The 23114-nt window shown below is 37.3% G+C and overlaps 1 protein-coding gene across 1 annotated transcript in view; it reads left to right on the forward strand.

The window, feature by feature from the left end:
* The first annotated feature begins 2318 nt into the window (after nt 1–2318).
* LOC140135410 (xaa-Pro dipeptidase-like) overlaps nt 2319–23114 on the forward strand; it is a 52104-nt gene continuing 31308 nt past the window's right edge. The window contains 10 exon segments of the mRNA XM_072156901.1: nt 2319–2494; nt 8308–8491; nt 10688–10815; nt 11881–11944; nt 13583–13630; nt 14935–14996; nt 16460–16504; nt 18304–18426; nt 20643–20711; nt 22084–22161. Coding sequence (XP_072013002.1) covers nt 2475–2494; nt 8308–8491; nt 10688–10815; nt 11881–11944; nt 13583–13630; nt 14935–14996; nt 16460–16504; nt 18304–18426; nt 20643–20711; nt 22084–22161 — 821 coding nt within the window. The 5' untranslated portion in view covers nt 2319–2474.

The following is a 23114-nucleotide window of genomic DNA, read 5'->3' on the forward strand; positions in this document are numbered from 1 at the left end:
TTTAGTAAATTCATGAATATAAATACAGAATAAAATTGGAGAGAGGACACAACCTTGTTTTACACCTTCATCCACTTCAAAGAAATCAGTAGTAAAATTTCCAAATTTAACCATAGCTTGGACATTTGTATATAAGTTATCAATGAGCTTCCACACCGAACCTCGGATCCCAATATTCCATGCAGAGTACAGTAGGCCCTCTCTCCAAACAGTATCAAATGCCTTACTGAAGTCCAGGAAGGCCATATAACTTTCTTTACCCTCAGCTAATCTGCTAGCGGCTATACTTTTAAGGGTAAAGATGTTATCTTCGCATCTGTGGTCTTTTCTGAAGCCTCCTGAACTTCCGTAAGGATGTTACCATTTTCAAGAAACTCTGATATATCATTGGCAATGATTCTATTAAAAATTTTAGAAATGCACGGAGTGAGAGTAATACCTCTATAGTTATTTAAGTCTTTATGGTCACCTTTCTTATAAATAGGTACAATGACGCCAATATTCCATTCTTTTGGAGTAACATTTGTTATAAGAATCTTACTAAATAATTTAAACAAGGAATTCGTTAAACAATCGCCACCATTTTTATCAGTTCATTATTAATTCCATCATATCCTGGGCTTTTATTATTTTTGAGTTTCCAATGGCATCAATTACTTTATCAATAGTTAAATCTATCCTATCAAGACAATTCATATTGACAACACTTGTGTCATTAAAAGACCTGTAATGACTCACCATATCTTTAACATTGTGTGTTGACACGCTATTGTTACCATCTTTAAGCTCTCTATTCATCTTACCCAGGGTACGCCAATAGTACAAAACACAGTTTTTAATCTTTTAGTATCATGAATAATCTCATCAGAAACAGGGTCTTTCAAAGAATATATTTCCTGTTTCCTTTTATTACCACGAAGTGTTTTCCAGAAACTTTTACTTTGTGGACCCCTTCATTAGCAATTTTGATCGATCGCTCGACACGCATTTGCATAATCTTTTCCTTAATAATAGATTTCACACGGGATCGCTTCGTTTGATAATCATCCCAAAGATTTTGACCAAGTTGTTTATCGATTTTAGTACCTTTACACCATTGTCTATGTGTTTTACACGCATCTTTACGATCTTTAATACATTTGTCAATGTCCTTATCCCACCAACTGCGAAGTTTAGAATTAGTTTCTCGAGTGCCGATTGTTTTCCTAGCTGTCTGAATAACGATGTTTTTCCAGGAATGCCAAATATCATCAACGTTATCAAAATCATCAATATTCCAGTCAGAAAATTTACTGGATAATTCATTTTGGAAATTAGTCCAGTCCTGATTAGGTTTAATGTCCCAAATAATACAATCATTCTTCTTCTTTTGGTTGGCGTTATAATGATTGACAGTCTTTTTTAGAGTACATTTCAAGAGAAGCACATTATGGTCGCTGCCTAAATTCATGTTTCGTTCATCATCAACAATAAATTCAATTACATCATGAAAGACATTTGGTGAACATAACATATAATCAATAGCACTTTTAAGGTCGTTTCGAAACCAAGTGAATTTGCCCTTACATAATTTAGAACAATTAAGAATGCACAAACCTGAATCATCTCTGAAGTTAAGTAGGCGACCGCCATTAACATTCACTTCTTTGTCACAAAATGGAATTTCAGTACCAATTTTACCATTACAATCTCCCATAATGATGATTTTTGCTTCAGTATCATCACTAACACTAACACCATACCGTATCTCTCTATGCAGAGTTCTTATGATCTTGATAATCATGTCTTGTTATATGGAATATTAATTCATATTACGATATTATTTCACACAAAACATTTAAATGTAGGCCTACTAATTATGTTAGCTACTCAACAAAGTAATAATGATAAATAACAACAACAACTTCGTGCATGCATTTATCACTTTTCATGAATGCACCAAGTGCACGGCGATTCTGGAGGTCGACTTGTCAGGGAGGTCGACTTGTCAGGGAGGTCGAGTTGTCCGTGGTCGAGTAGTCCGTGGTCGAGTAGTCCGGAGGTCGAGTCGTCCTGATACCGGCCCGGGTGGGGGGTCATCCTGGGGGTCCTCATGCACAAAATTGCTGCAAAAGTGGAACTTGTGATTTGGGGTGTTTTTTGCATTAAAATGAGATGGCAAAAAAATATTTGAAAGGGGGATAAATACCCCCTCCCCCCTTCCCTTTTCCCCGTAGTGCCGCCATTTATGGTATTGTCCTACATAGGGATAGCACCCCTACTATTTTCATGACTCACTGTAGCGGAACCCCCGGAAACGCTAGTCAGCTGATCGGTCACATGACCATTTGATGACATCCGGTCGATCTGCACAGTCAGTTTCTGTTCTGATGAGTGAAGATTTTGGAACAAAGATTCATCTGATCTTTGATTGCCTACGGTATTTTGTCAGGGGCTGAAGTTCAAGTTGAAGTTAGCACAAAAACACAATTGAAATGCCTGGTCATCAAGATGGGTAGGTACCAGGGAGTCAATTTTATTTATAATTTATAATGCACTGCACCAGCATGACCAGTGGCAGTGTCAGTGTCACACGACACGTATAACAAAACATTAACACCACTACACCAGCTGTTTTGGGTAAGCTTCTCTACTTTAACTTAAGGTTACACGAAGAAACGTATGAAAAACGTATGAAAGACGTATAAAGTTGTTCTCTAAAACAGAGTTTTCTCAGTAATCAAATATCGCAGCGAGTGAAAGGATAGTGAAATGTAGACTGCGGAACTCAGTCCTCAATGATAGTCAGTCATTTATCTTTTGGTCGTTATATGACTATCATTTGAGGGACTGAGTTGTTATAATATATCTTCCGAGGTGCAATTTCAGACAATAGCTGGGGATTAGTGGGGCAGAGGTTATCTATTGAATCCTTTCATGACCACTGAAGCATAGTCAAGTCAGCCAAGGACACTCGGCACAAATTGAAAGACCATCACAAAAGAATGCATGCATGTCAGGTCATCGACACCAATTTGGTGTTTGTTATGACACAAATTTTGTGTCTGTTATGCACCTCGAAATATGTACCTTAAAGTCTGTATCTAAGTGAAATGTTGGTGCATTGGATTATATCTGGTTCCATACAGCAATACGCAGTATTGCTGTCTGGTAAGCAGGTACGAATTGAGACGCCGTGAAATTGAGACGTCCGGAGCCGGTCAAACACAGAGGACTAGCCTACATCCCGTATCCTACTATCACTCAAACAAGCAAATCTCTTCACTTAATTCACTCACCTTGCGATCCTACATCATCAGTTGAAACAAACATCTAAGTTTCCAAAAACAACTTTGTCATTCCTCAAAACTACAAGTAACTTCATTAATAAAAATTGAAATCATACTATTACCCGTTATTGAAAATTTTGTTCAATTTATGTCAACCAAAAGAACGCACGAGTCGAGTTCAGTTTACCAAAATGGTAGCTCCTGCCTCCTGGTCACCTCAGATATGACGTCAGTATCAAGCTGCTTATTAAACGGTGGATCGGATTGGTTGAAATCAACGCCACGCTTTTTGACCTTACAGGGTCAGAGATATGCATATGAAAACAGCGATGCGGATATAGTATCATCACCGGAACTGAGAATTGCGACATTTTCGATGTTTGTACCGGGAATTTCAGACACGGAGACTCATGGAGATTTCGACAAATTCGTCCAAAGGTAACCAAAGGGTTGGGGATCGCATTTTTAACTATCACTAAATGTTTCGAATTGAGGTCGGCTAAAAAGTAGACAGTTTCGGGACTGTAATTGGTGTAGATGTCACATTTTGAACAGTGAGCGATAAGTGACCAATTTGATGCTCAGCACAAGTGACTATCTTTACTCAGGGTAGCATTGGATGTAGCTTAACATTTTTATTTGTGTTATATACAAATTTTTAGAATAAGTTTGAAAATCCTTCGCTTAAAGCATTTTTACAAACCATGTTCACCAGATCAAAAACACGCCCCATGACGTTTTTTAAAATGTCGCCCGTATAAATCCACGCCGAGTGATTGTTTTCTTCTTTTTCGTATTGTACTACAAATCGATCAAAGAAATAATGTTGCCATGGGGAAGAATCAAATACAGTACCGATTAAATTTTAAAAGCCCGTTTTGGGGGAAAATTTTGGAGAATTTGCTTGAGAAAAAGCTGGTTTGTGAAATTATCGATATCTTGATTACGGGACGTTAATTTAGACATCTGAATACCTACATTATTTCTCAACATTCTGCCAATTGCTATTCCATTTGATTTTCACTCCAAATTGAAGCTAGTTTTGCAAAAACGAGGTTTTTCTCCATCGGGTTCGTCCAAAATTTCAGCGCCGACATGCGTGTTTATTCTAAGAGCCATTATGCGGACGCAATTGTAATCACGTCATTGCGTCAAATTATAATTATATATTCCCTTCGAGGACAATCAATTGCGTAAGCTGGTGTGTGGCCGAGCGGATAGAGCGTTGGACTTTGAATCTATTATGATTAATTTTTGTGGGTTCGAGTCCCCGTGTGGCTGAAATTTCGTTTTTTTCCCTCTTTTCTCATTTTTACTTCTGTTCTTCCATCTTTTCTTTCTCCTTTTCTTTTATCATTTCTTTTCTTTCTTTCTTATTCACTATTTCTTTATTTTTTCTTGCTCCTTTCTTTTATAGTTTTTGTATAGGCCTATTTGATTGATTCGCTGACTACAGTGATTGATTGTTTTTCACTTTATATAATTCAGAAATTTGTAGGCCTGCTAAGTCTGTCTTTTTGAATATTCCCAAATTCAATTTACAAATAATTGCTTTGTGATGTTGTTGTTGATGTTATTGATTTATTTCATCAAAGATATCAAGGCTCTATAAATTTAATATCAACACATTTTCTAGACGGTGGCGTATCTTCATGGGGCGGGCATAGGGGCCAGAGGAAGTGCCCCCAATTGATTTTAAAATTTATAAAATCCTCATGAAAATTGCCGAAAACGGCTTTTGCTCCCCGCCGCATCACGAGCTGAGCCAAGTTTCATGTCTTGACCGTGGATCGATATTCTACCTCCCGGCACGCTTGTTCATTTTCTGCATGGCTGTTTCTGTTATGAACTTACGCCCCTCTGAAATCAAGCGCATGATAAACCTTTCGGCTAACCTTAAAGCTAGTCTTGCCAGCAAGACTTCAGTCTTTATCATAAACATAATGACATCTACGGACCATAGAGTCTATGGTTACAGTTACTGGAACTAACTTGTTCCAGTCAATTTTTAATTTATTATTTATAAATAATGCACTGCACCAGTGTCAGTGACAGTGTCAAGCTGGTTTGATACTACCCTGCCGCTGAGCGGCGTGGCGCACGCGCATTGCAGACAAACGGACACAATCAAGGCTTGTCATTGGTTGAAACGCCCAGGAAAGTATGCTGGGGGCATAAGTGTCACACAACACATACAAAACATTAACACCACAGCTGTTTTGGGTAAGCTTCTCTGCTTTAACTTACATGTAATTGTAAAGCTACATTGTAATTGTAGCCAAATTCTCTCGGTCGGGTTGTTCCATCCAGTGCAATTACCCATTTCTCCCGACTGTCAAAGGGGACACCGCAAAAATCCAGGGCCCAGCTATTGTATTGGTTTGTACAGGGCCTTTCAGTTCCAGTCAATTTCCAGAAATGTTGGTGCATTGGATTATATCTGGTTCCATACAGCAATACGCAGTATTGCTGTCTGGTAAGCAGGTACAATTGAGACGTCGTGAATTGAGACGCGTCGGAGCCGGTCAAACACAGAGGACTAGCCTACATCCCGTATCCTACTATCACTCAAACAAGCAAATCTCTTCACGAATTCACTCACCTTGCGATCCTACATCATCAGTTGAAACAAACATCTAAGTTTCCAAAAACAACTTTGTCATTCCTCAAAACTACAAGTAACTTCATTAATAAAAATTGAAATCATACTATTACCCGTTATTGAAAATTTTGTTCAATTTATGTCAACCAAAAGAACGCACGAGTCGAGTTCAGTTTACCAAAATGGTAGCTCCTGCCTCCTGGTCACCTCAGATATGACGTCAGTATCAAGCTGCTTATTAAACGGTGGATCGGATTGGTTGAAATCAACGCCACGCTTTTTGACCTTACAGGGTCAGAGATATGCATATGAAAACAGCGATGCGGATATAGTATCATCACGGAACTGAGAATTGCGACATTTTCGATGTTTGTACCGGGAATTTCAGACACGGAGACTCATGAGATTTCGACAAATTCGTCCAAAGGTAACCAAAGGGTTGGGGATCGCATTTTTAACTATCACTAAATGTTTGAATTGAGGTCGGCTAAAAAGTAGACAGTTTCGGGACTGTAATTGGTGTAGATGTCACATGTTGAACAGTGAGCGATAAGTGACCAATTTGATGCTCAGCACAAGTGACTATCTTTACTCAGGGTAGCATTGGATGTAGCTTAACATTTTTATTTGTGTTATATACAAATTTTTAGAATAAGTTTGAAAATCCTTCGTTTAAAGCATTTTTACAAACCATGTTCACCAGATCAAAAACACGTTCCATGACGTTTTTTTAAAATGTGCGCCCCGTATAAATCCACGCCGAGTGATTGTTTTCTTCTTTTTCGTATTGTACTACAAATCGATCAAAGAAATAATGTTGCCATGGGGAAGAATCAAATACAGTACCGATTAAATTTTAAAAGCCCGTTTGGGGAAAATTTTGGAGAATTTGCTTGAGAAAAGCTGGTTTGTGAAATTATCGATATCTTGATTACGGGACGTTAATTTAGACATCTGAATACCTACATTATTTCTCAACATTCTGCCAATTGCTATTCCATTTGATTTTCACTCCAAATTGAAGCTAGTTTTGCAAAAAAGCGAGGTTTTTCTCCATCGGGTTCGTCCAAAATTTCAGCGCCGACATGCGTGTTTATTCTAAGAGCCATTATGCGGACGCAATTGTAATCACGTCATTGCGTCAAATTATAATTATATATTCCCTTCGAGGACAATCAATTGCGTAAGCTGGTGTGTGGCCGAGCGGATAGAGCGTTGGACTTTGAATCTATTATGATTAATTTTTGTGGGTTCGAGTCCCCGTGTGGCTGAAATTTCGTTTTTTTCCCTCTTTTCTCATTTTTACTTCTGTTCTTCCATCTTTTCTTTCTCCTTTTCTTTTATCATTTCTTTTTCTTTCTTTCTTATTCACTATTTCTTTATTTTTTCTTGCTCCTTTCTTTTATAGTTTTTGTATAGGCCTATTTGATTGATTCGCTGACTACAGTGATTGATTGTTTTTCACTTTATATAATTCAGAAATTTGTAGGCCTGCTAAGTCTGTCTTTTTGAATATTCCCAAATTCAATTTACAAATAATTGCTTTGTGATGTTGTTGTTGATGTTATTGATTTATTTCATCAAAGATATCAAGGCTCTATAAATTTAATATCAACACATTTTCTAGACGGTGGCGTATCTTCATGGGGCGGGCATAGGGGCCAGAGGAAGTGCCCCAATTGATTTTAAAATTTATAAAATCCTCATGAAAATTGCCGAAACGGCTTGTGCCCCCCGCATCATCACGAGCTGAGCCAAGTTTCATGTCTTGACCGTGGATCGATATTCTACCTCCCGGCACGCTTGTTCATTTTCTGCATGGCTGTTTCTGTTATGAACTTACGCCCCTCTGAAATCAAGCGCATGATAAACCTTTCGGCTAACCTTAAAGCTAGTCTTGCCAGCAAGACTTCAGTCTTTATCATAAACATAATGACATCTACGGACCATAGAGTCTATGGTTACAGTTACTGGAACTAACTTGTTCCAGTCAATTTTAATTTATTATTTATAAATAATGCACTGCACCAGTGTCAGTGACAGTGTCAAGCTGGTTTGATACTACCCTGCCGCTGAGCGGCGTGGCGCACGCGCATTGCAGACAAACGGACACAATCAAGGCTTGTCATTGGTTGAAACGCCCAGGAAAGTATGCTGGGGGCATAAGTGTCACACAACACATACAAAACATTAACACCACAGCTGTTTTGGGTAAGCTTCTCTGCTTTAACTTACATGTAATTGTAAAGCTACATTGTAATTGTAGCCAAATTCTCTCGGTCGGGTTGTTCCATCCAGTGCAATTACCCATTTCTCCCGACTGTCAAAGGGGACACCGCAAAATCCAGGGCCCAGCTATTGTATTGGTTTGTACAGGGCCTTTCAGTTCCAGTCAATTTTCTCCGCATTTAAAAAAAAATGATTTTTCATTTTCAGAGCATCTTTTTCTCGAGGCAAGCATACTCATACGGTGCCTATGAGTCTACATGCCACCAACAGAAGACGCCTATGTGAGAGTTTACAAAGTAACTCACAGGTTGGTAGTGAGGCAGTGGTGTTATTACAAGGGGGTGATGATGTTCCTAGACACTGCACTGATGTCAGCTATCTCTTCAGACAGGTAAGTATACAAATGAATATTGGGCTATTCCAGTTGAAATCCATACTACCCCTGTTGAAGATTTTGGAAATATCTTCCATAGGGGGAGTATGTTTTCAATTATAATTGGTCAAGGTTAATCATTTTGGAACTCATGCTCCCCCTGTATTATGTCTTTACCTACACTACGCAAAAAAAGTTTCTTTATGGTTAGGAAATTTACCCACTGTTAAAATCTAGCGACTAATTTTTTACGTTTTCTAATTAATCGCATGCGGGTGATTGTCCTACGCATTTTGACACCTCAATCACTATTCTACGACACTCCTGAGAAAAGATATGAATGTTTAAGTAACACAAGGTCAAAAAATGAAAATTGCAAAAAGCCTATTCACGTTTTCAGCATAAAAGACCACAAAAAATAACAAACATGCAGATAACATTTTTTGTTTAATTGCTGAGCACATTTCAGGCATCATACTGCCGCTTCCAACTTCACTTGAGATTAATCTCTTTCTTTACCAGTCTTTCAATACTTTGTGTGTCCACCGTTGGCTTCCCTTACAGCAGCCACATGGCGTCTCATGCTCCTAATAAGGCGTTGAATGTTACCTTGCTCAACCCCATTCCACTCGTTGATAACGATGCGACGCAATCCCACCAGAGTTGCATCTTCCTTTATCTTCTTGTTGACTCATCTCTTGTGCTGATCCCAAAGGTTCTCCAAGGGGTTAAGATCAGGGCTTCTGGAGGGCCACTCAAGTGGTGTCTCAATTCCTTCTGCTTCCAGTAATGCAGCTGTAATCATGACCTGTTTTGAATCCCTTTTCCAAATCCATCTCTCAAAACGTAAATGTCTTAGTACCCACTCACCTTTGTCTTTGATCATTGACAATAAGCAAAGGATTATCTAACATGCATCAATTAAAATGCTTTAAATTAAAATTGAAAAGGCAGGAATAATGACACCATCTTGGATCAGTGAATCAGCTCTAAAACCATTGAATAGGCTTCTTTGCAATTTTAATTTTTCGACCTCGTGTTACTTAAACATTCATATCTTTTCTCAGGAGTGTCGAGGGGTAGTGATTGAGGTGTCAAAATGCGCAGGACAATCTCCCGCATGCGATTATTTAGCAAACGTACAAAATTGGTCGCTAGATTTTAATAGTGGGTAAATTTCTTAACCATAAGAAACTTTTTTTGCGTAGTTTATATCTTCCACAGCTGGAGTGAGGATTTCAAATGGAAGTTACCCAATTGTCTATTTTTTATTTTTTGGTTATTTGATTCAAAACTCATACTCCCTCTGCGGAAGACTTTAGCTAAATCTTCCACAGGGGTAGTGTGAATTTTAAATGGAATGGCCCATTCAATGTATGAATCTCTGTCACTAAAGCTGAATTTATACTCCATCACTGAGCACGAGCAATTGACATTTGACCAATGAGGTAGTGGCGTTTTTCCCAACGCTACAAAAAGCATTCTACCTCATTGGCTAAAAAACAATCACTATCACTCAGCGAAGTAGTATAAATTCAGCTTAAGGTTACGGATAAAAACTCTGTTTTACGGATTCCAACCGACCTAGATTTTGCATTTTTGGGATAATTTTTTTAATATTTGAGGTCAAAATTTTTTGATATTGAAGACAAAATCAGAATATTTTCAAAATATGTTTGCAAACAAAAATCTAATTTTTCACAAATTTTCAAGCTTTTGGTGATATTTTAGGGTCATTTTATTTTAGCCTCCAGGAAATAAACAAAATCCCAACCATGCAAATTCCAATTCATCGCCTAATGATGATGAGGAGATATTATCAACATCTGTATTTTTATGTGCAACATTCAAAATCCTATATACCTTGGTTCAGCTCAAGTTCAGTAGTGATGTCCATGCTTTTATGTGGTTGTACTGTTTCATAACTAATCAGCAGATGGTACTTATGAGGTTTTCATTCTTCAATCAATGCAGAAACTTCATTACTGATTATGAGAGAATAAATTCATCTAGTCAACCAGATTATCAACATAACCCAGCTGAAGGTCAGTGGTACTACTGACCGCAATGTTGATTGATCCAAGGTATATTGGAATAATCTGGTTGACTAGATTGAATTTATTCTCTCATTTAACGATTTCCAGATGATTGAGAGCATTCACAAATCACAATTCATTGCTGATTCTCCCACTTTATCTTGCATTATGTTATTAGGAGTCTTACTTCCAATGGTGTTTTGGTGTTCGTGAACCAGAATTCTTTGGTGCTATAGATGTAGACTCTGGTAAATCTATACTGTTTATGCCTCGGCTGTCACAAGACTATGTCATCTGGCTAGGAAGGTAAGAATATAATACCAGACTTTGTCAAATTATTACTGTAAAAACTCGATAGTTAGCATACATGTATGTACTTACTATCGAGCCCTTTTGAAAACATGCGATTGTACCAAAGTCCAGCGCTTTACCAACTGAGCTATTGGGTTGAGACACACATTTGCAGATTTACTTGTTCGTATATAACTATGTGTATCGATGATTTGCTCAAAACCCTTTACACTTTTATGGATGGGGCTATTCATGTTTGCATAAAAGCGCTTGATAGTAAGCACATGCTAACTTTCAAGTTTTTACGGTATGATATGACATCAGTTAGGTTTTCTGCAACATCAGCCTGGAGGGGTCTTGTTTCGGATTGGGTATAGTGTAGCTAGGATTCTGAAAATATGTAAATATATACCAAATTTAAACATTTCACTACACAGGAAAATTTGCATTGCATGAAACACTGTGTGTAGTGAAATGTAATACAATCTGTGTTTAAATTTGAAATAGCTCTACTGTTTACTGGTATTGAGCACTGTATAGCTGTCTCTGAAACATCTTACATACATGTATGTGATATAACCATGGGGCCAAAGATGGCGAATTTGAAGTTGAGATAATGGCAAAAATATGGAGTAAAAAAACAATAAAATACATTTAAGAAAATACGCATCACAAAACTGGTGCTAGACCTTTGGTGTTTCAATATATGTTTTTATACATGTACATGTAAGGTAATAATTATAGTACCTCAATTTTCAAAAAAGTCTCCTTTCACACCCCCCATGGAGCGGATCATGTCACACAAGATGAAAAAGACAACCAACATATTACGGTAAATCGGCCCAATTCTGGGTAAAAGTCACAAATTTTGCTTTAAAATGAAAAAAATGGTCCATTTCTAAACAAGTTTTCACCAAGTCACCCTATTGTGGGCTTGTTTCAGCAATCACCACCCTGGGTGCACTATAAGGTATCTTAGGTTATGTAAAAGTACCACATTATTAACTGAATATGACATTACCAATATCATATACTTACTAATTATAAGTATTGCTTATTGTACATATTTTTCCTTTTCAGAATACCAACAACTGATGATGTGAAAAAGCAGTACGATGTTGATGAAGTACATTATGTTGATGAGGTATGTATGTTCATCAAAATAAAGTTCAGCAACTTGTCCTGTTACAAATGTACCATTAATGCTCTACGTGATAGGCTTCAACATAAAAGTCCTAAATTTATCAAAATTTCAAGGGCTATCTTAAGAACCACTGAGCCAATATTAAGCTTGTTTGTACTAATTTTAATGCGTTTTACATGCTGATTCCAAATATGGTCATGAAAATGTACAATTCTGAATTTTTTGAATTTTGGATTTTTTGTCGTCTGCATTCGACACCCACATGAGGACTCCAATAATGATGTGGTCATAATTTTGCTGTGTTTTTATGGACCTTTACGCTGGATCACTCAAAGTGGGAAATTTTAGGCATTATTTTAAAAGTAATGATGATATGTAAATCAAAGTATACATTTTCAGAAATCAAAAGGAAATGATTCAAGGAATCCAACTAGCATGGCAGATTTCTTCAAAAATTAGCACTTTTTGAGAAAATCACCAAATTTTTTTTTGTCCACCATAATAACTTACCCTAAATTTCCAAATCAATGAAAATTGCATGAGATGCAAAACTAGAAAAGGTTTTCTCACATTTTAAAAATTAGGATTCTATACTGATTTTATACCTTAAAATATCCCAAATTTTGGTCAACAGTTTGGTGAAAAAAGTAAACTATTGATCGTTTTTGCCACATTTTTTTAAAACGAAGCAAAAATTCAAAAATTTGAAAAAAATAACATTTTTAGTTTTGTGTCTTTAGAACATAAATGCAGTTTTCATCATGTGAGTTATTAAGGCAAGTTGTTATGGTGGACGAAAAAAACCTTAAATCAAATTTGGCTTTTTTTCTCAAAAACTGCTCTTTTTTTCAGAAATCTGCCATGCTATAGTTGGATCCCTTGCATCATTTCCTTTCTGAAAGTGTATACTTTTATATACTTTTACATATAGACGAATCCAAGTAGCCAAGTCATGGTCAGGATTTGGTCGGACATCTTTGGGTAGCCGTTAGCACCAACCTGGTGCTTTGAGCGTCCAATTGTGCAAATAAAAGCCGCCTAACACCTAGAGAAGATGCAAGGACGAGGAGGGTTAATAGAATAATAGCTAATAATATGTATAATGGAGATAATTCCACTGGTAATCCCGTCGCATCTATTCAGCATACATAGTCCTTTTGTTCGCAAGTACATCAATGCATAGATACCGCGTGTAGTTAATCCGATTATTATGTCACTTCAACAGCGAATAGACCATGCTGTGTGTTTTGTCGAAGGGAACTGTATTGTGTTATTCTTTTGTCTGCCTGTGTTTTCGCGGAAGGTGTAAAACGGGTGATGGAATGCAGTTTAAAATTTCCGCCAAGGCGAATCATTTCACATTTTGAGTGCATTGTAGCCGACGGCTACCCAACTAAAGGCTGCTAGTCAGGTGTAGGAATGCGTGTCGCCTGCTTGGATTCGTCTATACAGAATGATATCTAAAATTTCCCATTTAGAGTGATCCTGCATACTACCTTAGTGTACTTCCTATTGATTAGATTAGGGCCTTGTAATGAAGGAAGTTTAGGCCCTTAATCCAGTATCTTAAATATAAACTAGCCCATTCTTATTTATAATATATTTAGAATGTATTAATTGTTGTTTATCGTTTCATAGATATCAGATGTTCTGAAAGCAGCAAAAGCCAAGGTTCTCTTGACACTGGTAAGCATTGTATACAAGGTAGCAAAGAACAAACAAGAAATATCTTTAAAAAAGACAACACAGTGAATAAAGAAAATTTGAAAGCTGGTCATGGTCATGAAGATAAGGGTCAGCTGATTCAAGTAAGGGACTGTGGAATAATTATGTGCACCGGGGGATTCTCAAAATGGTCTACCAAATAATGCTTACTCTGATTCTCCTTTTTGATATGCCAAAAAGGAATTGTTTTAGAGGGGGGGGGGGGCAAAATTAACGAATTAAGTTGAAATTTTCGTAATTTGTGGTTTAAGATGGTCTTAAAAGGAGGGGGGCTAGAAAAATATTGGGGAGGAGGCAAATGCTAACACTTACCCCTTGCAAGTTGCAATATTGTGGTCTTCCTTCTTCACATCCTTCCTGTTTTCTGTTGCAATGGAATTGCTATAGTGTGTCTCAGCTCAAGTTGAGAGTAAATCTAACCCTAACCCAGTGGGATTAGGTAAGTGCACATGATTTGAATCTGCCACTGCGAAATCAAACACGGTGTTATACTCTCAACCTGAGAATAAACACACTATAAGTTATAGTGTGTTTAGTCTCAAGTTAAGAGTATAACAATTCCATTGCAGCATTTTTGGTTTGTGCCCCCCTTTTCCCGATATATGTTTCATGCTCATGTTCAAGTCATATTTTTGTTGGTTTATTGCTTATTTCCCTTGTCCCAATAATATGGCTTTGCCACTGCTTAATTATAGGGTCTTGAATCCAGTGTAGACATTACAAAATTTACCAAATTTTAAACCAAACATTTCCTATACCTTTATACAGGAGCCAAGCGTTGTTAACCTGTGATGAATCCACACTTTTACAGTAGTGTAAACGCGAACGCAAGGTTAAGCGTACGCGTTACGCGTGAGCGCGTAATATTCATCATCTCTGGAACATATGCGTAAACACTTTTTAAATATGTTTATTGTTTAATTAATGTAGCAGCTAAACATTGCCGCTTTATTTTATTGCTGATATCAACAAATCACCGATCTTCTTGTAAGATTGAGTAGCAATGACAAACGGATATTCCGAATGAAGGAATCACATGCATTAAAACATCTTTAGCTTGTTTTCGTTGTTGAAAGGGATTCAATCATGTTTCACCGTTGTTCCTCACCAATTAACAACTCGCGTCCGGCGCGTCTGCATGGTTTACTTTGAGGGAAGTTTACTTTGACGCAGACGCATCGTTGTTAATCGGTGATGAACAACGGTGAAACATGATTGAATCCCTAAATAAATCAGAAGTAACCAAGTATTTTGTCTCTTTTCAGTGTGGTGTAAACAGTGACAGTGGATTGACATCTAGGGAAGCCAAGTTTGAAGGCATTGAAAGGTAACATTGATTTATTGTCCTATGATAGCATCAAAGAGATTAGACCCAAGGAGTTCAAACTCAGAATTGGCCCATGTGTAATGCTATGGTAAATCCACCATAGAGATTAGACCCAAAGAACCAACTCAGAATTACCCTGTGTGTAATGCTATGGTAAATCCACCATAGAGATTAGATCCAAAGAACCAACTCAGAATTACCCTGTGTGTAATGCTATGGTAAATCCACCATAGAGATTAGATCCAAAGAACCAACTCAGAATTACCCTGTGTGTAATGCTATGGTAAATCCACCATAGAGATTAGATCCAAAGAACCAACTCAGAATTACCCTGTGTGTAATGCTATGGTAAATCCACCATAGAGATTAGATCCAAAGAACCAACTCAGAATTACCCTGTGTGTAATGCTATGGTAAATCCACCATAGAGATTAGATCCAAAGAGTACCAACTCAAAATTGCCCCCTGTGTAATGCTATGGTAAATCCACCATAGAGATTAGATCCAAAGAGTACCAACTCAAAATTGCCCCATGTGTAATGCTATGGTAAAGCCACCATAGAGATTAGACCCAAAGAGTACCTGTACCAACTCAAAGCTGCCATGTGTGTAATGCTATGGTAAATCCACCATAGAGATTAGATCCAAAGAACCAACTCAAAATTACCCTGTGTGTAATGCTATGGTAAATCCACCATAGAGATTAGACCCAAAGAGTACCAACTCAAATTTGTCCTGTGTGTAACACTATGGTAAATCCAATATATTGTGACGCATGGAAATCAAAATATCATACCTCCAACATTTGTCGGCCAAAGCAGCCTAAAATCAATTGAGAAAATGTGGCACCATGTGACAATGAAATGTAACATTCAAAAACCAAACAGACATACAAACCAGGTATGACAAGAGCGGTGGTCAAGAAATGCAAAAAACACATTTTAGATACTATGTTGTTGTTTAGGTTTGCTCCGATAGCGGAGCTGGGTCATTGCGTTTGCTTGACCCCTGGTTAACACTGTGTATACTTTCACCCCTGGTTGCTAGTTTTAATATATTAGATGCTTGGGTAGCTTGGATGTTTAATTAATAGATACTATAAGGAAAGAATTGTTTATATTACAAGCATTTAATCATTAAAGTGGAAGCCCCACTTTTGGTTCAGGTTCCTTAGGGAATTAGTCAAGGTTAAAATTTATCAATGTAAATTCTATTCTGTCTGTCATCAAAATAACAGGTGTAAGTCAGTTTTTCTGTGGAGAACTGGCCAAGCGGGGCTTCCTGTTTAAACTCAATCAACTCACTGTCTGCCAGCAGAACCCAAAATGTGGGCCATGTTCTTCCCAAGTAGGCACACAGCCCCAGAAACCAACATGACAAAGGGCCCAAATTAGCATAAAAAATACACTTGCAAATACTTGTGATCAAATAATAAATTATTAATATTTTTACCCTGTTTACAGCTTTAAAGTCAACAACACCATTCTACATCCTGAGATGACTGAACTGTAAGTAAATTAAGAGTAAGAAATATAAAAGAATTTTATGATGTTGCATCACACTGATTTTACATACCATTTTGTCCCTAATTTTGTCAGGGGCATGACATTTTTCAAAAGAGGGGTGTTTATTAGGAGCAAATTTTCAATGGAAAAAACTTGAAAAATTTGGGCGAAAATCACCCATGTTTAAATCCAATTTGGCAGCATGTGTAAATACCACAAAATTATATTTACATGTGTATTTTTATGCCAGAATGTGATTTACCTAGTGAAATTCTACTATATTACAAGGACAAAGGACAAGGACACAAAGATTTTGCTAATCATGGATGACACTCCATCAAGTTGCCTTTTATTGAGCGTTTGAATTTGTTTCAGAATTAACACCAATTACCTTTGATCTCAGCCGAAATAAAATTAACAAAATATATTCTCATAGAGAAAACGTTATTGGACACATTTGGAACGCGACAGCCGCCATCGAATTCCCCTTACCCCAGTGACCCCGACTGGAGTAAAGTGTTACACTTTGTACTACTGAAATCAGATCAAAACCTCTAGGGTAGACCCACCCCCCTAGAATTAAATTCCCGAGTGTACAACTCTGAAACCGTTGATTAACATAACATATCATGGCTGAGACCCACACAAGGTATATACACTACTGGTGCATACAATTCAAGATCTCCGAGGGTGACTGTCCCTTGGGATTCCATCAACAGGTGTGTAATTGACCTGGAGGTTACAATGGATAAAAGGATTATTGTGACTTACTCGTCTACCTGTGCATGTGTATCATTATAATTTACTGAAAAGAATATCTAAAATCCCAATCTTCAACAATTACTAATGTACTATACTCGAGCAACAACCAAATTTTTGCACATATAACTCTTTTAACATGTATTGATTATTGACAGCTCTCCATTTTCTAGAACTGATATATATATAATTTATTGAAGGGGGAACAATATTATATTGTGACCCTTATCTTTGAAGATCTTGTGCATATTTGAAGATCTCTGAAAGCCTTTCTCTCGATTACCTATGGCATCTGTGATAAACACATTTGGAACTTACAGGCTGGTTAATTTAAAATAACATTCTGAAAATGTGTACCATTTTGCTTGTACTCCTGATCTATTGAGACTTTCTGCTTATCCAATATTTCTCTATATTGCCATAACGTAATTTATATAACATTTAACGATAATGTCCTCACTACTTTACTTGCAGCTATTTCTGTAAAGGATTCCCTCTTCGCATGTGCTGATTTAAGCCCCCGGTTTAAGCCCTTAATCACCTACAGACAATTATAAATAACAATGCTAATGCAACATAATTGACATATCATAATACATTTCCTTTGTTTTTGTTTGTTATTGAGCTGTTAACTTCTCTCTATTCCCTTTACTTAATGAGTGAATTATCACTCTTAATTACATTGTATGTGTTCACTTATATATACTTTTCATTGCCCATGGTACCCTTATTGGGAGTGGTGGGTGGGGAAATTTCTTCCCGATGTTAACTTGATGGAACGACATTCATAAATGACCAACAAACGCAATCACACATGTTTACAAAATCGATGTCACCTATTGATCCCCATGCCAACACCACAACACGCACAGCAGGGAGCTAGCATGACCGTACCCGGATCGACAAACAATTGGGATCGTCCATTTCTCGCCATGGGTAAATTTGTTTTCCTTTCGCTTTGCCCGTAAAACATTAATTTGGCAAATTTAAAGTTAGACTAACAGAAATTAAGTTTGTTTTATTTATGATGGTTTTTTTTACAGTCGAGTGTTCAAAACTCCAGCAGAAATTGAAGTGTTGCGCTATGCCAACAAAGTCAGCAGCGAGGCACATAAAGTACTCTACAAGTCAGCTCGACCAGGAATGCATGAATATCAGATGGAAAGGTAGGGGTGACCTTTACAATAGCTTATCAGTGGAACGAAATGTAGTCAAAATTTAAATTTACTAAAGAACTAGAACAGATCAAAACAATGTACAGACACAATGGTAATATATAGCAGCCTCTTCTCCAATTTGAGAAAATTACATATCGTCGTTGGGTAGGAAAAACCTCCTATGTGTCGTTGGCCCCTGAACATGTTTGAAGCAAAACCTCCTATGTAACCTGTTGGCAGTTTTGTTTTAAACATGTTCAGGGGCCAAAAGCATATAGAAGGTTTTTCCTGCCCAGTAACGATATATGAATTCTGCGTCCTCCTAGGCCTTACAAGGCTAGATGTTTTACTGGTCTTTATTGAGGTTGGAAATTGATATGTAACATCACTCGTCTCACATAAAAAAAAGCATATAGTTATTTATAGTGCGCTACACACAGGCACAACACTTAGACGTTCATCCACAAACTTCTGCACTCTGTCCTACCTTTCGAAATACATCTGTGTCATGCATGTTGCTTTGTATGTGTATACATATTTTGTTATAACTAACTTTTAAAAGAAAAGACTTCAAATTTTGTTATGACATAATTTTCTATAAAATTATATCACATTTTCCATCTTTATGGCATCAAAGTTATGTTCCTGATTTTTGTGAGAGAATGGCAATCCTATAATAGAGATACGACATGTGAAATTTGCATTAGAGGTATGACAGTATGTGAAATTCACTTGTGAGTGATCTGGTCCCAATTTTGAGAATACAACGCAGATACAGCAGTATGTTAAAATGCTTTGGTGACAATATGGCAAATTGCCCAATTAATAATTAGACCATATTTAGTTTTTAAACCTCAATTCAGAAAGCGTAGGCACAAGCAGGTATCCCACATGATGCGATTGTGTCATCATGCGAATGACGACGGAATGCTTCGCCGGCCAAGCTACACCCCTGTGGCAAGGTAGCTTCATGCATGGGCCTGGTACCCGAGGGGTCAGGGGTTCAAAATTGCACTTGAGAAAAAAAGTTTTCTCTTCATGTTTCTTCCTTCCTTTTTTCCTTCCCCCTCGCCAAAAACCAACTGGGGCGTTAGGGCTAATAACACCTTAATTTTCCTCCTTATGTGTATATTAACCCTAACCATACCAAACTTCAAAAAACCTTAATTCAGAAAGCGTAGGTATAAGCAGGTATCCCACATGATGCGATTGCATCATCATGCGAATGACAACGGAAAGCTTTGCTGGCCAAGCTACACCCCTGTGGCAAGGTAGGCCCGTGCACAGGCATGGCAGCCAAGGGGTCAGGGGTTGAAAACTGCACCCAAGAAAAAAAGTTTTCTCTTCTACTTCTTTCTTTCTTCCTTCCTTTGCTTCCCCCTCGCCAAAAAGCAACTGGGGCATTAGGGCTAATAATACATCTGCCAAATATCTTGAAGAAGTCTAAAATGGGAAATATGACAGTATGTGGTACGAGCGACGATAAGTCTTTGTTATCACTGGAAAAACTATTATATACTAACAATTTTGGTCCGAAAATCTAATTTTTGCCATTAAAGATGAGGAAGTGTAGCACTAAGCCCATAATATATTTGTGGCAAATAAAAGAGGATGGTCTGGAATATGTGTGTTTTTTCCCAGGCCAAAATGAGTTTATGGTCCATTTGGCATCCTAAGAGACACTAGCATATCTGTAGGGCCCAGACACTTTACGCCACATTGTGTGCTACAGATGAGCTACCTTTGATCACATTGAGTTGCGGTGCATGTATTATGGCCATCCGATGTGAAAAACAATAAAATACAATGAAAATTTTACACAAAAAATACCTAGCCCAAGCTAGAAACAGCTATTTTGATCTGCCATGTTTGTTGTAGTTTCAAGAGAGGAGTGGAGGGACGCTGGCTACTTCTGTGCCTGCATGTAGTAATAATTGTTATCCTTATGAATGTTTGCCTTCTTTAATATACTCAATTAATCATGACTGGTGATTTGACATGTTTCCCTACATCTTATAATTATAATTATAAGCCAAAGAAACTTTCATTGACATAACTTGCTCTTTTTTTGCCAATTATAAGCCAAACAAACTTTAATTGACATACCTTGCTCTTTTTTTGCCAATTATAATATAGCCAAACAAACTTTAGTTGACATATCATGCTCGTTTTAGAATAGTTGCCATTCTAAGAAATGCTTTCTATAATTCTTGTTAATTCTGCAGTATATTTGAGCACTATACTTCCAAAGAAGCTGGCTGCAGATATACAGCCTACACAGCTATTTGTGCCTGGTAAGTGAATGAAATAGTTGTCATTCTAAAAAATTCTAAGAAATATTTTTCTATAAATCTTGTTGACTCTGCAGTATATTTGAACACTATACTTCTAAGGAAGGTGGCTGCAGATTTACAGTGTATGCTGCTGTTTGCACCTGGTAAGTAAGTTCAGACAGTGGGGCTATTCCAGTTGAAATTCATACACCCCCTGACTGTCCCTTTAATGGGCCATTCCAGTTGAAATCCGCACACCCCTTATATGGAAGACATGACCATATCTACCATGCAATGCAAGTGGTGTAGATTTCAAATGGCGTCACACATTCAGGTAACGCCATTTAAAATTGAAATTCACACTCCCTGTGTGGAAGATTAAGGTCATGTCTTCCATATTAAGGGGTGTGTGGATTTCAACTGGAATGGCCCATTAAAGGGTCGACATTCAGATACTTTGAGTTGAAATTTGTTTACACACATTTTTGTCTATGGTAATTTTATGAATTAGTACCTGATTAAGAGAAAGGCTCTCCCATGTGGGAATCCCACATTTGTGATGGTTTCAACGGCTAGTTTTGCCATTCTTACATCATGGATTTATATTTTCCGGATTTTTTCCAACATTTGCATTTGAATTAACTTGCCTACATTTATGTACTGTAATAGTATTTGATGCAAAGATCTTTTAGTAAAGCTAGATGAGAATTAGTGTAAATGTTCACAACCTCCTTCAACTCATTTGCATAGAATTGGATACCAGGATGGTTTTCTGATTCATTGAACTTCGAATTAGCATACTTTTGGATATTTGGGTTTACCTAATTAATTATTAATGACGATTACGTTGCTTGCATCATGATGTCATTAGAGCTTGTCACTCGTCCGATTCAAAACACACAAAAAAAAACATTTGCACTTTTCTTTCCATTAACATTATATCGTGAAATACCACATAGCGAAGGAGTTAGTTTTTTATTTAAGGAAAATATTCTTGGCGACGACCCCATGTTGACAATGGCTAAATATGCTGCAATAGTTCTGGAAAGGGTCCGGCGACAGTCTGCCATTTTTTTTCTTCAGATTTTGAGATCATTTAGTAGACTTGCTTACCAGTCGTTTTCATTATCCTAACTACAGTTTGCACATTGAAAAGTTAACTTCGACGTACGTGATGTGAAAAATTCTTGCCGTACCTTTTTTATTCATTTTTCAGCCGGGACGGTTACGTTTACGGCCACACATCGGTATAGGGATGACCGGTTCTTGTGTATATTAGAATTCTGTGATTTGATGTAAGTTGTGAACCGTGCATCTATGCAATAACATCTGCATTGCTAATTTAATTTGTTCAGCCAGTTTGTGTAATTTTCATGATTTTATTTTAACACAGTGGTCCTAATGGAGCTGTTCTACATTATGGACATGCTGCTGCCCCAAATGATGATCTCATGTTGGATGGCCAAATAATGTGAGTACATGCAGAAAACCCATACTTATACTAATATTGTATCAAGGGATGCACCATTTGATTTCCAGGGGGTCATGGGAGTTTTTGGGATAAAAACTTTTCCCAGTGTAGCCACACTGATAAGTGAATAAATAATAAACAAAATTTCCCCCACCAACTCTGTATAAAGGTATTTGGAATAATATTTTTTTCATAACGATGAAATTATGATACATTGTTCTCTGGTGGGTTGATAGGATGAACAAATGCACATTTATAGTGTGCTGGCTAATCTGGGTAACGATTAAAATTTGTTCATCTTATCAACTCGGAGAACTAAGTGTAAAATTTCACCCCTATAAGTAACTTTATATATTTGTTATAAATATGCAGTTCTACCACTAGTAATGTGACAAACATCATTAGAACCTAATGCTGCCCTTCCATGGCAAAAGGGCATAACTAACACTTTCTTCAAAATTGAGTTATGGCCACAGGTGGGTTCTGGAATATGATATACACACATAATCTAAAACACCCCAATTTTAATTATCAAACCATAAATGTAACTCTTCCAAAATGGGTTTACATGTACAAGTTTATGGAAGCAATCAACAGTTTTTATCCATTATCTCAAAAAGATCAATATACAAGTTATGCCCTTTTGTCATGGGTGCCAGTGTAGAATTTAATCTTCCGCCCTTATCCAGTATGCCTCTGTGGCTCGGTTGTTTAGAGCGTGGTACTAGTATTGGGCTATTCCATTTGAAATCCACACACCCCCTGTGGAAGATTTTGGAATTCCAACCACCCTATCAAAAAAAATGTAACCAGGAAATGTTTTCCTGGTCACCTAAACAATAGATTCCTACTGGGAGCCTACCAGGTACCTGCCGGGAGCCTGCCAAAATATCCAGGAAAGGTGAAACAAATTTCACCCAAAAGTAAGAAAAATACAGGAAAGAGGGGAAAAG

Source organism: Amphiura filiformis, chromosome 16 (assembly GCF_039555335.1).
Source record: "Amphiura filiformis chromosome 16, Afil_fr2py, whole genome shotgun sequence".
Classification (NCBI taxonomy): Eukaryota; Metazoa; Echinodermata; class Ophiuroidea; order Amphilepidida; family Amphiuridae; genus Amphiura; species Amphiura filiformis.